The 16,604-nt window shown below is 47.9% G+C and overlaps 1 protein-coding gene across 2 annotated transcripts; it reads right to left on the reverse strand.

Annotated features, from left to right (window-relative positions):
- Positions 1 to 4,401: 4,401 nt before the first annotated feature.
- MPV17L (MPV17 mitochondrial inner membrane protein like) lies at positions 4,402 to 15,562 on the reverse strand. Of its 2 annotated transcripts, XM_054453632.2 has the most exons (4): positions 15,130 to 15,562; positions 12,072 to 12,142; positions 5,922 to 5,951; positions 4,402 to 5,840 (listed from the first exon to the last, which is right to left on the reverse strand). In XM_054453632.2, exons 1-4 carry the CDS (start codon positions 15,437 to 15,439, stop codon positions 5,661 to 5,663), a joined length of 591 nt encoding a protein of 196 aa, XP_054309607.1. In that variant the 5' UTR covers positions 15,440 to 15,562; the 3' UTR covers positions 4,402 to 5,660. The 2 variants fall into 2 exon arrangements, with proteins under 2 accessions (XP_054309607.1, XP_054309608.1); XM_054453633.2 differs by lacking the exon at positions 12,072 to 12,142 and having other exon boundaries at positions 5,603 to 5,840.
- Between the last annotated feature and the right edge of the window lie 1,042 nt (positions 15,563 to 16,604).

Consider the following 16,604-nt stretch of genomic DNA (forward strand, 5'->3'; position numbering starts at 1 on the left):
GCGCAATGACAGGGCTTTGGTCTGGGTGACGCCCGGCCCCGAGCCAACCTGGGCCCGGCAGGGCGGTTGGCGAGAGTCACAAGTTGGACCAGAGGCGCGAGCGCAGGGAGTCCTGTGGGTCCAAGCCGCGGGCGGCACTGGGCGAGGTCGAGTCCATGCGGTCCGGGCTGGGCGCCGCGCTCCGGGCAGCCGGCCTGGGCCCCAGGCGAGGCGTGGACCTGCTGGCCCGGCGCGCCGTGGCTGTTGTCCATTTTTTAATGGGATTATTTGGGATTTTTGTTTTTGAGTCCTTATATATTCTAGGTATTAATCCATTGATGGATGAATAGTTTGCAAAAATTTTCTCCCATTCTGTGGGTTGTCTCTTCACTTTGTTTATTTATTTTAGACAGAGTCTCACTCTGTGGCCCAGGCTGGAGTGTAGTGGTGCAATCTCGGCTCACTGCAACCTTCGCCTCCCGGGTTCAAGCAGTTCTCCTGCCTCAGCCTCCCTAGTAGCTGGGGATTACAGGCACCCACCAGCATCCCCAGCTAATTATTTGTATTTTAGTAGCGACAGGGTTTCACTCTGTTGGCCAGGCTGGTCTAGAACTCCTGACCTCAAGTGATCTGCTTGCCTTGGCCTCCCAAAGTGCTGGGATTACAGGCAAGAGCTACTGTGCCTGGTCTACTTTATTTTTAATTTTAATTAAAAAAATTTTTTTCTGTGCAGAAGCTTTTTAGCGTGATGTAATCCTGTTTATCAATGTTTGCTTTGGTTGTCTGTGTTTTTGAAGTCTTCCTCAAGAAATCTTTGCCTAGACAAGTGTTATAAAGCATTTCCCCAATGTTTTCTTCTAGTAGTTTTGTAGTTTCTTTTCTTTTCTTTTTTTTTTTTTTTTTGAGACGGAGTCTCACTCTGTCACCCAGGCTGGAGTGCAGTGGCACAATCTCAGCTCACTGCAACCTCCACCCCCTGGGTTCAAGCAATTCTCCCACCTCCCTCCCTAGTAGCTGGGATTACAGGTGTGCACTACCATGCCTGGCTAATTTTTGTATTTTTAGTAGACACGAGGTTTCGCCATGTTGGCCAGGCTGGTCTCGAACGCCTGAGCTCGGGCAAGCCTCCTGCCTCAGCCTGGGCTGGGATTACAGGTGTGAGCCACTGTGCCCAGACTGTCGTTTCTTACATATAGGTTTTTAATTAATTTTGATTTGATTTTTATATATGGTGAAGCATAGGGGTCTAGTTTTATTCTTCACACATAGATATATCTCATTTTCCCAGCACCACTTATTGAAGACACCATCTGTTTCCCCACGGTATGTTTTTGGGGCCTCGGTGCAAAATGAGCTGGCTGTAAACGCATGGATTTATTTCTGGGTTCTCTGTTGTGTTCCACTGGGCCATGAAATCCTTCCTTTCCAATATTATAAAGTTACCATTTTCCCGTTTCCCTCCTGTCACCCTTGCTGTGTTTGGGCCAAGCAGGGCAGGCAGGACCCAGAACTTGATGTGGACAGGTGAGGCCAGAGCCTCTCTAGGCTGCTCAAGAAATCTGCGCTGAGGTCCTTGGTCTGCAGGGAGAACCAAATCCCCATCGATGACCCCCAGAAAAACACTGTTAGGTAAACCACAGTGTGAAACAGCTTGAGAAATAGAATCTGTGTGATATCCAACATTTACTCACACTCATGATTGCGCGACTGGGATACCTAAGCAGGAGGAGCCAGAAGAGCACCCTCTTCATCTGCATGTACAGGTCCCCTTTAGGTCACCTAGGGCATGTGGCTGGAAGCAGGGGCTTCTGGGATAGGGGCAGGCTATGGTTGGGGGCAGTGGGGGTGGTGGGTCCTGGGTAGTGGGGGTGGTGGTGTTAGTGAAAGGTCTGAGGCAGGGCAGAGATCAGGAGGAACGGCATTCTAGCGATTCAGAGACAGGCCAGTAGGTCGGCAGACACAGGAGCAGGTGGCCCAGGGCTCAGAGGAGCAGCTGGAGTTGGAGGAGAAGGGCCCTGTTTTCCTCCAGTCTTCTTCTGTTTGGGTGCTGCATTAGCACCCCACTGCACCCCCAACCCCTGTCCCTCCCCTTCCCTCACTCCCTGAGTCTTAGAACCCATTCCTTCATCCCCAGCATGCACCTTTTTTTTTGTTTGTTTGTTTTTTGAAACAGAATCTCACTCTTGTCGCCCAGGCTGCAATGGAATGGCACGATCTCAACTCACTGCAACTCCCACCTCCCAGGTTCAAGCAATTCTCCCTGCCTCAGCCTCCCAAGTAGCCGGGATTACGGGTGCACACCACCACACCTGGCTAATTTTTGTATTTCTAGTAGAGATGGGGTTTCGCCATGTTGGCCAGGCTGGTCTCGAACTCCTGACCTCAGGTGATCTGCCCGCCTCGGCCTCCCAAGGTGCTGGGATTACAGGCGTGAGCCACAGTAGCCAGCCGCAGCATGTACCTTCTTAAGGACAGTTCCTTTCTGGATCCTTCCTAAGGTTCTGATTTCTAATCCTTCCTAACCCAGTTCACTGCCCCCCACCACCACCCTCCATCCCCCCATTCTGCCTCACTTTCTCCTTTCCTGATTCCCACAATTTCCAGCAATGAGTCTTGGCCTCAGATTCCTGTCCTTCAGGTTCCAGTGTTCCTTGGGTCCTCTCTCTCCCCTGATCCTCTCTGATTAGGGGTGGGGGGTGTGAGTTGGAATTAAAGCCAGCTTTTATTGGAGTCCTAGGGCTGGATTCTGCATTGTGCTCCGTAGCGTCATTGCACCTTCTCGTTTCCGCTCTTTCTGCCCTGCTTCATCCTCTTCATACTCTAAGCTCCACCAGCGCATGTTGACCCCACCGGTGGAGCGCCGCTCCTTCCCAGCTGCTGCTTCTCCATCTCCATCTCCACCTCTCCATCTTCTGCTCCTGGCCTTTCCTGGCACGGGGACCCGAGCTCTGAGCTCTTGCCTTTTTCTGGGGCACCGTCTTCTCCTTCTCGTCACCCCGGGCAGTGCCACTGGGCTCCTCGGCTGCTGCGGGCCTGGGCCGCCCTGGTCAGTGCGGCCGGGCTGACAGCGCAGTTCACGCCCCGGAGTGGCCGCGGCAGGTGCAGTGCGAGCGGCGCCCCCTGTAGGCTGGTGTGGGCGCTGCCTGGAGGTTGCTGTGGCACTCGTTGGCGCCCAGCGCCCCGCCTGGGGCTTCCTGGCTGTGTCGCTGCTGCCCCCTCCCAGGGCCGCGGGGCCGGGGCCCGGGTTCCACTTGGCGGCGTCTTCTCGCGAGTCGCCTTCGCTGCTCCGAGAAGTCGGTGGTGCAGCAACTGACGCCGCTGCTGCTCCGGTCGCCGCGGGTCGCCATATTCCCCGCGGGGGCCGGCCGGGCTCTCGCCTCAGGCCGCCCACCCTGCTCCGGCCGCCGCCGCCTCTCTGTTCATGCAGCCAAAGGAGGTGAGGGAGTGAGCACCAGGCACTGGGCGGCCGCGGCTCCCCAGCAGCCGGCGGAGCGGGGGAGAAAGACGCCAGAAAGCGGAAGGTCCCCGCCGGTCCGAGGGTCGTCCGGGGCTGCGCCCCATGGTTCCTGCCCGGGAGCAGTTGCCGGGTCCCCCCTTGCCAAGTTGCTCCCCGAAAAGCTCTAAGGTTCTCAGGCCTGCAGGGAGTGACAGTTTCCCCCTGACTGTAATGTAAGGCTGCAAACTCGAAGCCAGGCATTTTCTGCATATTCTTAAATAGGATGTTTCAGTCAAAGCCTTGATAATATAACCAATCTTTCTGATTATAGCCTGCTTATAAAGAGAACATATGTATATGAAAATAAGAATATTTATGAATAGTTTCCAAACTTTGGAGGGATCAAGTAGGGAGGAAAAAACAAACGCTTCCACCCACCTTTGTTCACAAAAGTGTGCTTTACCAAATCGGTGTAAATTCTAAATAACTTCTGAGAAAAACGTTTCTTCAATCTAGAAAACAAAACAAGGGCCGGGGCGGCGGCTCACGCCTGCAATCCCAGCACTTTGGGAGGCCCAGTCGGGAGGTGATCACCTGAAATCGGGAGTTGGAGACCAGCCTGGCCAACATGGTGAAACCCCGGTCTCTGCTACAAATACAAAAAGTAGCTGGGCGTGGGTGGCGGCCGCCTGTAATCCCAGCTACTCGGGAGGGTGAGGCAGGAGAATCGCTTGAACTGAGCGGAGATCCCGCCACAGCACTCCAGCCTGGGTGACAGATTGAGACTCCGTCTCAAATAAAAATAAAAATAAAGAATGAATCAACAATGTTTTAAATACGAGTTATAAAAACATTATCTTAATAGATTTTTTTGTTTTGCTTGATCTCGCTTAGCAGTTTTTTGAACCATTTTTTCCTTATTAGAAACCACTAGAAATTGGCTTTTAGTTCATTGATTTTTATTTGTTTTTATTTTTATTTCTGAGACAGAGTCTCAGTCTGTTGCCCAGGCTGGAATTCAGTGGCACAATTTTGGCTCGCTGCAACCTCTGCCTCCTAGGTTCAAGCGATTCTCATGCCTCAGCCTCCCAAGTAGCTGGGATTACAGACATGCACCACCACGCCTGGCTAATTTTTGTATTTTTAGTAGAGGCGGGCTGGCCAGGCTGATCTGGAACTCCTGACCGCAAGTGATCCGCCCGCCTTGGCCTCCCAAAGTGCTGAGATTACAGGCGTGAGCCACTGCACCTGGCCCATTGATTTAAAAAATATATATATTTAGTTTTAATGTATTGAGGGGGTATAAGTACGAGTTTCTCACATGCCTATATCGCATAGTGGTGAAGCCTGGGTAGTTCCTTGATCTGGGTTATCAGAAAACTGTGTTCAAGAGGACTTGTTAGAGTTTTCTCCATGCAAAGCAAATTTGGGGGCAGGGCGCAGTGGCTGACGGCTATAATCCCAGCGCTTTTGGAGGCTGAGGAGGGCAGATCACCAGGTCACGAGGACAGGAGTTGGAGACCAGCCTGGCCAACATGGTAAAACCCCGTCTCTACCACCACCAGTTAGCTGGGCGTGATAGCGGGCGACTGTAGTCCTAGCTACTTGGGAGGCTGAGGCAGGAGAATCGCTTGAACCCAGGAGGCAGAGGTTGCAGAGAGCCAAGATGGCACCACTGCACTCCAGCCTTGGTGACAGAGCCAGACTCCATCTCAAAAAAAAAAAAAAAAAAAAGGTATTTATTAAATTTTAGTATCAAAATAACAAATTATGTATGTTTTGGGGAAACAAATCTGGTTATTAAATCTTCATTTCGATTGAGTTCTATGTAAATTAAAATTCACTCTAAGAACTATTTTTTGGTATAAAACTTCATCTGCCCAGAAGTGTTCAGGAGATAACCTGAGATTTTAGAATAGAAATGTAAACAATCACAACCAAGAAACCAAGTTTCCTGAAACTTGCGTTAAAATATTAGAAATACTAATAATTCTAAAATGCCATTTTGCCACTGTTATTCATATTAACCAAAATATTAGAGAAGTAATATTTCAGACTAGATCAGGAAAAAATGTCTGAATACAATTCAAAAATAATCATTGATAATTTTTTAAAAAGTGGGTCTATAAATAGTAGTTATTCCTCAAAATGAAGTGCATAATTGGCACATCAAATATTTTGTCTGCAGGCAATTCTGTGCATTTTAGGTCAAAAATGTGGTCCCTTTAAGAGAGTCCTTGACTTCTCATTTCTCCGGGGACCCTTCTATGGCACTGGTCCCCTTTGTATATAAAATGGTGAAAGCTGACTTGAATGTGCCGTCACCACTCTGCTGGGAATAACAGATGAAGGTGGCCCAGAGAAAACCACAGACTCCAGTGTAAGCTGTTCTCCATTGAACAGGAACAAGGCTGAAGTTGGTCACCTGGAACAGAGAGAGAGAGTCCGTTACGGCCACATGGAAACCAAAGCCCTGAGTTCATGTTACTGAGTAGGCGGAACTCACCTGTACAAAGGGCCAGTACATCAGTCCGCTCTGGAATTAAAAAAAAAAAAAAAGCAACAACTTTATTAGAATGCCTTTTTTTTAAATTTATTTATTTTGTTTTTTATTTTTTGAGACAGGGTCTCACTCTGTTGCCCAGAGTGGAGTGCAGTGGTGCAGTCTTAGCTCACTGCAACCTCTGCCTCCTGGGTTCAAGCAATTGTCGTGCCTCTGCCTCCTGAGTATCTGTGATGACAGATGCACGCCACCTCACCTGGCTAAATTTTGTATTTTTAGTAGAGACGGGTTTTCACCATGTTGGCGAGGCTGGTGAACTCCTGACCTCAGGTGATCCGCCCACCTCGGCATCCCAAAGTGCTGGGATTACAGGGGTGATCCACTATACCCGACCTAGAATACCTTTTAGCCACACAAAACAATTGCACAGTTCATTCCATAAAAGAGTAAGAAATACTAGGCCAACAAGATGCCAAGGTAGTAGTATATTTCAGACTAAGCTGATTAAATTAGACTACTAAGGCCTCTAGAGTGAGGGGGTTGGGGAGTTGTGGGGAAAAAAGCTATTAGGTATAAGACATTTCTATTAATTATATTTTTAACATCAGAATGAAAAGTCTACTAGAATCAGTACCAATTCTGGAAGACAGCTGCTTTGGAAATGATAGCATATATTTATGCATTGCAATTTCCTGGTTACCATGAACAAATGATGCAGGAATATATTTGTAAATACAGAATCATGAATGAATTCTCTTTTTTTAAATTAATTATTATTTTTTTTTTGAGACATGGTATCTCTATGTTGCCCGGGCTGGTCTTGAACTCCCAGGCAAAAGCAATAGTCCCACTGCAGCCTCCCAAAGTGCTGGGGTTATAGGCATGAGCCACCTCATCCTGCTGAATTATTTTATTTATTTATTTTATTTGAGATGGAGTCTCATTCTGTCGCCTAAGCTAGAGTGCAGTGGCAAGATCTCAGCTCACTGCAACCTCTGCCTCCTAGGTTCAAGCGATTCTCCTGCCTCAGCCTCCTCAGTAGCTGGGATCACAGGCGCCTGCCACCATGCTCGGCTAATTTTTGTATTTTTATTAGAGACAGGGTTTCACCATGTTGGCCAGGCTGGTCTTGAAGTCCTGACCTCAGGTGATCTGCCTGCCTCCTCCTCCCAAAGTGGTGGGATTACAGGCGTGAGCCACGGTGCCCAGCCTTGAATTGTTAAAACTATATACCAAACCATTGTTTATGGAATGATTTTCAATAATATATTCAAACCATGGGATGCTATAGCACAAGTTTAGCTGAAATTTTCATATATTACAAAATATCTTAGACATTTTAACAAGCTTTATCCTATACAGTCCGATAAAAATGTCACCATTATGAATTTTTTTTAAAAAAAAGTCTTGGTATGTAAATTATATCTCAAAAAAAAGCTAGAGGTTTTTAAAATAGTTCTTAAAAGTGGTATTACCGACTTATTTTCTTCTTTTTACTAATTTGTATTTTCTGAAGTTTCTAAAATGAACAATTGCAATAAAAGCTTTATAATATTTATGTTTATATTTAAAAGTAGATATTACATATAATGTGTGTGTATATATATATATTTTGTTTTGTTTTGTTTTGTTTTTGAGGTGGAGTTTCACTCTTGTTGCCCAGGCTGGAGTGCAATGGTGCAATCTCGGCTCACTGCAACCTCCACTTCCTGAGTTCAAGCGATTTTCCTGCCTCAGCCTCTGAGCAGCTGGGATTACAGGTGCACACGACCACGCCCGGCTAATTTTTTGTATTTTTAGTAGAGACAGGGTTTCGCGATATTGGCCAGGCTGGTCTCAAACTCCTGACCTCAGGTGATCTGCCCACCTCGGCCTCCCAACATGCTGGGATTACAGGTGTGAGCCACCATGCCTGGCCATAAAATATATTTTATATATATATATTTTTGAGATGGAGTTTCGCTCTTGTGCATTTCAAATTCCCGAGCTCAGGTGATCCACCCACCTCGGCCTCCCAAAGTGCTGGGATTACAGGCGTGACACACTGAGCCTGGCCCTTAATTTTTAAATATACTTTAAATATAAAATATACCCCTGTAATTCCAGCACTTTGGGAGGCCAAGGCTGCCGGATCACCTGAAGTCGGGAGTTTGAGACCAGCCTGACCAACATTGAGAAACCCCATCTCTAATAAAAATACAAAAATTAGCAGGGCGTGATGGCAGGAACCTGTAATCCCAGCTACTCAAGAGGCTGAGGCAGGAGAATCGCTTGAACCCGGGAGGCGGAGGTTGCGGTGAGCTGAGACTGCACCTTTGCACCCCAGCCTGGGCAACAGAACGAGACTCTGTCTCAAAAAATAATAATAATTTAAAACTTTAGCAAAAATAATCCGAAGACTAAACTCATCCAAACATGGCTTTCCTTCTTTCTTTTTTTTTTTTTCTTAATAGAGACAAGGGCTCACTATGTGGGCCAGGTTGGTCTTGAACTCCTGGCCCCAAGCAATCCTCCCGCCTCCGCCTCCCAAAGTGTTAGGATTACAGGAGCCACTGTGCCCGGCCATGGCTTTATTTCTTATGGCTGTGTTTTTTCTTGTCAGAATGTAGTATCATGTAGTAGTATATTTTGTTCTCAAACCATTCCCCCACAAAAAGGAATCAGGACGCCTCAGAGAATTGGCTGATTCTAGGGCCAGGGCAGGGCAGGTGCAAGGTACAAGATGGTCCCGGAACATACTGTCATGCCAGAAAGGAAGTGACTTACGAAAGAAGAAAAGGAGAAAGAAGATGGGTGATGTCACAGGACACAGGAACCAGCGTGGAGGGACTCCAACTGGCCGAATCTGGGACATGAGAGCACTAAAAATAATTAAACCCTGCCATGAACTCTCCTCTGTGCTTCGGCAATCTCCCTCTGAATAGGCTAAAGGCATCTGGCATTCAACATTTCCCAAACTGAACTCACCTCATTTTTTTTTTGAGACGGAGTCTTGCTCTGTCACCCAAGCTGGAGTGCAGTGGTGCAATCTCGCCTCACTACAATCTCCGCCTCCCAGGTTCAAGTCATTCTCCTGACTCAGCCTCCTGAGTAGCTGGGATTACAGGTGTGTGCCACCATGCCTGGCTAATTTTTTGTATTTTTAGTAGAGACGGGGTTTCACCATTTTAGTCAGGCTGTTCTCGAACTCCTGACCTCAAGTGATCTGCTCACCTCAGCCTCCCAAAGTGGTGAGATTACAGGTGTGAGCCACCATGCCAGGCCAGTTTTATTTTTTTAAATACAGACAGGGTCTTGCTATGTTGCCCAAGCTGGTCTTGAACTCCTAACCTCAAGGGATCCTCTCGCCTCAGCCTCCCAAAGTGTTACGATTACAGGCATGAGCCACCACACCCAACTTCCTTATTTCTTACGTGAACTTGGCTACAATAACCCCCCACTTTGGTTTCCTCTGCTGCCATTACCTAAGCGTGAAGTTCAAGATCCTCAGCTCCGGGTGTTCAACAGTCTCCAGGATCCAAACTCATTCCACGTTGCTCAACAAATACTCTGTGAACACCAAACTGCCTGTGGTTTCTCCCCTCCGGGCATACCATGGTGCTTTACACATTGTCAACTCTACTCAGCTCTTCTGCCCCTGGAATGACCTGTCCCCCAGTATGTGCCTAACTCCAGATCTTTTTTTTTATTTTTATTTTTTTTATTTTGAGACAGGGTCTCGCTGTGTTACCCAGGCTGGAGTGCAGTGGCACAATCATAGCTTACTGCAGTCTTGACCTCCTGGGCTCAGGAGATCCTCCCACCTCAGCCTCCTGAGTAACTGGGACTACAGGTGTGAGCCACCACGACCAGCTCATTTTTGTATTTGTGGAGATGAGGTTTCATCGTCATATTGCCCAGGCTGGTCTCAAATTCCTGAGCTCAAGCAATCCACCCACCTTGGCCTCCCAAAGTGCTGGCATTACAGGCGTGAGCCACCGGTGCCTGGCCCCAGCAAGACTTCCTTGATCCCACTCCTACACCTCCTCACTGTGCTAAGTACCCATGGGCTCTGAGGGCATTTCCCGTCGAACTCTAGTTAATGACTTGTCTATTTATCTATCTACCCCACTACACTCTAAGTCCCTTTAGGACAGAATCTCTGTTTTATATGGTTTTTTGGGTATCTTCCACTAACACCTGGGACAGCACCTGGAAGACAATTTCTTTTCTTTTTTTTTTTTTTTTTTTTTTGTGATGGAGTCTCCCTCTGTTGCCAGGCTGGAGTGCAGTGGCACGATCTCAGCTCACTGCAACCTCCGCCTCCCGGGTTCCAGCAATTCTCCTGCCTCAGCCTCCTGAGTAGCTGGGATTACAGGCACCCGCCACCATGCCCAGCTAATTTTTGTATTTTTAGTAGAGACAGGGTTTCACCAAGTTGGCCAGGATGGTCTCAATCTCTTGACCTAGTGATCTGCCTGCCTTGGCCTGCCAAAGTGCTGGGATTACAGGTGTGAGTCATCGTGCCCGGCCGACAATTTCTTATTACAAGAAATCTTCCCAAAAAACCTCCAAATGGGCTGGGCTTTAGACTGCTGGTATACCCGCTTTCTTTTCCTGAGGGTAGATGAGACTCACTCATTGTAACCGTTTTTTTAAAACAGTATGCAAATATTCCTGTGGTTTTGTTTATTTACCGAGCCCAGGAGGTCAAGACTGCAGTAAATCCCTGCCTGAAGCTTCTTTCTTTCCCAATTCTACTTCCTGCTCTTTTTTTTTTTTTGAACCAGGGCCTCACTCTGTCACTCAGGCTGGTGTGCAGCGGTGCAATCACAGCTTACTGCAGCCTCAACCTCCCAGGCTTGCAATCCTCCCATCTCAGCTTCCTGAGCAGCTGGGACCACAGACGCTTGCCACTATGCCCAGCTAATTTATTTTATTTTTGTAGAGATGGGGTCTCACTGTGTTACGCAGGCTGTTCTCAAACTGCTGAGCTCTACCAATCCTCCTGCCTCAGCCTCCCAAAATGCTGGGATTACAAGTGTGAGCCGGCTACTTCCGGCTCTTTTTTTTTTTTTTTTTTTTTTTTGAGACAGAGTCTCGCTCTGTCGCCCAGGCTGGAGTGCAGTAGCGCGATCTCGGCTCACTGCAACCTCTGCCTCCCGGGTTCAAGTGATTCTCCTGCCTCAGCCTCCCAAGTAGCTGGGACTACAGGCTCGTACCACCGTGCCCTGCTAATTTTTTTATTTTTAGTGGAGACAGGGTTTCACCATGTTAGCCAGGATGGTCTCGATCTCCCGACCTTGTGATCCACCCGCCTCCACCTCCCAAAGTGTTGGGATTACAGGCGTGAGCCACCGTGCCCGGCCCAGAGAAAGTATTTCTTTCCGATTCATGAGAAGTATAGACACTCTTAAAGCCTCTCCTCATACATCTATCAAAATAACTTTAAGATTTCTCTGTCAAAATATTGGACGCTTCTGCCAACCAAACTGGAGCTCTAATTTAGGAATAGTTTAATAAAAATGTACTTAATGTTGAGGTGGGAGAATAACTGGAGCACAGGAGTTCGAGGCCAGCCTGTGCTACATAGTGAGACTCTGTCTCTACCAAAAAATTTAAAAATAATTAGCTGGGTGTGGTGGCACATGCCTGTAGTCTCAGCTACTCAGAAGGATGAGGTGGGAGGATCGCTTGAGCTCAGAAGGTCCAGGCTGCAGTGAGCCATGATCATGCCACTGCATTCCAGCCTGGGTGACAGAATGAGACCCTGTCTCAAAAAAATTTTTTTTAATTAAAAAAATATATATATACATATATATATACATATATAGACACACACACACAAAGAATCCTGATATGATTACACAAATGTATCAAATCATCACATGTATTCTGAAAATACGTACATATAAGTGTCAATTAAAACATTTTTAATCTTTATAAATATGTACACAAAAAGTATATATTTTTGTGGATCTATGTACACATATATACATATCTATGTATATATAGTGTGTGTATATATACATATATACACAAAAAGTTACTGATTGTATATGTATATGTATATTTATTGTATTGTATATTGTATGTGTGTGTGTGTGTGTATATATATATATATATATATATACACAAAAAGATACTGATTACATTTTCAAATGCCTGTCTTACCATATAGGTGTTCCAGAATTTCTGTTTCAGGTCCAAAAATGTGTCATCCTTTCCCTGGAGAATGCTCATACCTATTTGCAAAAACACCAAAAGAATTTTAAAAGATTCAGTAGAGTACTGTATAACAGTTCATGTTTAAGCTTCCCATTCCAAAATGCAAAGTAACCATCACTATCATCCATCAATATGACCCTCTGATCCAACAGTGAAAAGAGAACATAGACAGGCGCCGTGGCTCCAGCTTGTAATCCCAGCACTTTGGGAGGCTGAGGCAGGCAGATTGCTTGAGTCCAGGAGTTAAGAGACCAGCCTGGGCAACAGGGCAAAACCTCATCTCTACAAAAAATACAAAAATTAGCCAGGTGTGGTGGTGTGCCTGTAGTCATAGCTACTCAGGAGGCTGAGGTGGGAGGATTGCTTGAGCCTGGGAGGTGGAGGCTGCAGTGAGCTGTGATCATGCCACTGCACTCCAGCCTGGACAACACAGCAAGACCCTGTCTCAAAAAAAAAAAATAGAACATAGTCTCCACTCTAAAACTAGAAAATTTTAAAGGAATGATAAATATGAAGTGAGAATAGCAGAGTATAAAAGTTATAGCAGAACAATTATTTTTTCAAAAACTATAACAATTCACAAAAACAATCAAGTTACAATAGTGGGTCTATTGGTTACTTTTCTCTACCTTCCAAACATTTTGTGAAAAGTTGAACATTTGGACATTTTGAAATTTTAATTTCTATCTTTTAAAAAAAGCTAGTGGGCTGGGCACGGTGGCTCATGCCTGTAATCCCAGCACTTTGGGAAGTTGAGGCGGGCGGATCACCTGAGGTCAGGAGTTCGAGACCAGCCTGACCAACATGGAGAAACCCTGTCTCTACTAAAAATACAAAATTAGCTGGGTGTGGTGGCGCATGCCTGTAATCCCAGCTTCTCGAGAAGCTGAGGCAGAAGGATCACTTGAACCCAGGAAGCGGAGGTTGCAGTGAGCTGAGATTGGGCCAATGCACACTCCAGCCAGGATGATAAAGCGAGACTCTGTCTCCAAAAAAAAAAAAAAAAAAGGAAAGAAAAAGAGAACAATTTCACTAATTTCACTAGTTGTTTCCTCATTTGTAATATGAGAGTAATAAGAACAATCTCAGGTGCGAGGGCTCACATCTGTGATCCCAGCACTTTGGGAGGCCATGATGGGCAGATCACTTGAGTTCAGGAGTTCGAGATGAGCCTGGCAAACATGGTGAAACCTTGTCTCCATTAAAAATGCAAAAATTAGCCGGGCATGGTGGTGTGCATCTGTAATGCCAGCTACTTGGTAGGCTGAGGCAGGAGAATCACTTGAACCTGGAGATGGAGGTTTCAATGAGCTGAGATCAGGCCACTGCACACTCCAGGCTGGGCAATAAAGCAAGACTGTCTCAAAAAAAAAAAAAAAAAAGAAGAAGAAGAAAAGAAAAAGAGAACAATCTCACTAGTTGTTTGAGGATTAAATAGCATTCTGGTCCGCTACTCCTTCACTGGTATACAAGGCTTCTTTAACAGGTGCTAGGAAGCTGTTTGCAAGTCTAGTCTGCAAATCACACGCCGGGACCAGGCACAGACCTTCTGATGAAACAGGAGGCCCTAGCTCTCAGGCTGTCTGTTCTCCTGACCCACTGACCCTGTCAGGCTTAAGACCCATAGAGATTTTCTCCCCAGTTACCCACCCCATCCCCTTCAAGGCTATAGAAATTGCAATGATGATAGAGGCCACAGGGCCCCTCCTGTGCGCAGACGGAGGCTCTCCAAAGATTACAAGAATTTAACCAACTTGAGCGATCAGCCTGTTTTACAGCCTCCTGACCTCAACCTGTTCTTCCCCAACCCTGGGTGGAATGAGGTCACCCTGTTTGTTTAAATCAGCTCCTAAGTGACCCCAGGTTACTTATAGATGAAGCCAAGTTAACTCTCCTCATTACCATGCTAAAGTCTTCACCCCGGGAGAAGCTATAGCTTCATGACTATAACCTATGCAACCTATGCAACCTATGTGCTAGCATCACGACTCACTGGGACCCCTACTCTACATGCAATCATGCACCCTCTCCTTTCTCCATCACCCCATAAAACCCTCTTGTCTCTTTCTCTGGGGGACACACTACTTGGGAGAATACGCCCAGTGTCTTCCTTACTTGTGCCAAGTAAAACTCCCATTGATCAAAACCCGCCTCTTGGTGGAGTCATTTGTGACTCATTAAGGGAATAAACCCCGGTATTTTTCAGGTAACATTTCCATTGTTCTTATTGTACGCAGTAGAGAAGGTTTCCACAGTCAAGCCCCTGTCCCCCACACCTCAGGCCCGGGTCGGATTTTCTAAGGAGAGGGTTCCCTGAACCCTCATAGGTATATAGTCCTCCATGGCAAGGATCCAAGGTCCCTTGATGTTTTCCGTGAGATCCCAGGGGAAAATCTTGTTACCAAAGCAGGACTAGGCTCCTGGGCATGAATTTGCTGAAGATCCAGTCCCAACCTCAGATTCCACCTGCTCTACCCCCCAGGGTCACGGGTCCTCTTGCATTTTGTTCCTGTGTTGGCCCCGGGGCCCCAGGCCTGGAGTTTCTGAACAGCAAGTCGGTTCCTTCCCTGCCCCACGACTGGTTCAGGGTCATTGCAGCTGCTATGGCCTTGAATTGGGATCTCCTTTATTTTCCCGTGGGCCTTTTTCAGGGGGCAAAGACCTCCACAGCCCTGCCTACCTCCAGCCTTGGCCTACACCCAACCCCAGAGTCTGAGCCCCGACCCTAGTCCTCTAAATTCCTGACCTGGTGGACCTCTGGCTCCCCGGTTTCTCAGCTCCCCAGCCAGTGCCTCCTGCAACTTCTCGCAATCAAACACCCCAGCCTCCAGCCTTTGCCCTGGCCCTTCAGGCTTCTGAAGCAGCCACGGTCTCAGAGCCCCGGCTCCTGCCCGGGTCCCCAGGCTCTTGCAGCGCCCTCCCTCCAGCCTCTTGATCCCTGAGTCCTTGCCTCCAGTCCCCCAATACCGGGTCCCACCCCCCAGGTCCCCTCCCGGCCCCTCACCGACATAGAAGGCCGAGACCGCGATGGGCGCACCGACCACCTGGTCGCACAGCAACTTGGTTAGCACGGCGCGCGGCGCTCGGCCCGGAAGCGCGCGCTCCAGCAGGCCCAGCCACACGTAGTTGAAGTTGGCGTGGAAGGTCACCACCAACGTGGCCACGCGCCGCGTCTGGCGCCAGTCGGCCTCGCTGCCCTGCAGCCGCTGCTGCAGCGCGTCCCCGGCCGAGACGAGCGAGCCGTAGAGCAGCACGTTGGTGGGCCACGGGTGGCGCCGGGCCGCGCGCGACAACGCCGGCCACCAGCCCGCCATGTCCGCGCTGTGGGCGCCCACGATCAGGAGCCCACGTGGTCGGCGGCTTCCTGCACCGCGTCCGGGCCTCCCCAGCCTCCAGCAGCCCCTCAGCCGCCGCTGCCTGCACCTGCACCTGCCCCCTCCAGAAGCTCCGGAGCGATTGGGCGCCCCGCGTACACCCAGCTCGCGCCGTCCAATCCGGAGGCCACGGGCCGTCGTGGGGGCCGAACGTTTGAAAGGTGCCCGGCCCACCCCCATGCATGGGTCCATTCACACAAAATACCCAGAACAGGCAAAGCCACAGAGGCGGAAGGCATGGGGTTATTTATTTATTTATATTTATTTTATTAATTAATTAATTATTTTATTAATTAGATTTTTATTTAATTAATTAATTAGATTTTTTTGAGACTGAGTCTCGCTCTGTCGCCCAGGCTGCAGTGCAATGGCGAGATCTGGAGTGCAATGGTGAGATCACTGCAACCTCCGCCTCCCGGGGTTCAAGCGATTCTCCTGCCTCAGCCTCCCGAGTAGCTGGGACTACACGCGTGAGCCATCACGCCCGACTAATTTTTGTATTTTTAGTGGAGACGGGGTTTCAATATGTTGGTCAGGTTGGTCTCTAGTGATCTGCCCGCCTCGGCCTCCCATATGGGATTATTTTTTGGAGTGACGAAAACATTTTGAAATTAGATAGGTGTGACGGTTCCATGAATTTGTGAATATATTAAAAACCACTGAATTGTACACTAAAAAAAGGGGTGCATTTGGCCGGGCACAGTGGCACATGCCTGTAATCCCAGCACTTTGGGAGAATTAGACAGGAGGATCCTTTGAGGGCAGGAGTTCCAGACCAGCCTGGACAAAATAGGAAGACCCCATCTCTACGAAAAAAAAAAAAAGAAAAAAGTATTGTAATTAGCTTGCAGTGAGCCGAGATGGCGCCACTGCACTCCAGCCTGGGCAACAGAGCGAGACTCCGTCTCAAAAAAAAAAGGGGGAAAAAGAAATGAAGGGATAGCAAAACTCAGTTACCAAAATGGCAATGTGTTTTAACTGTTTACAGGCCAAGAATTCACATTTGCAACACACGCAATACACTGTACTGATTGTGTGACTTCCTCTAGAGAGAATGTCAAAAGTTACAATGCGAGGGCTTTTATGAATGCGAGATGAGGCCCAG

The sequence above is a fragment of the Pongo pygmaeus genome, chromosome 18 (genome assembly GCF_028885625.2).
Source record: "Pongo pygmaeus isolate AG05252 chromosome 18, NHGRI_mPonPyg2-v2.0_pri, whole genome shotgun sequence".
Lineage (NCBI taxonomy): Eukaryota > Metazoa > Chordata > Mammalia > Primates > Hominidae > Pongo > Pongo pygmaeus.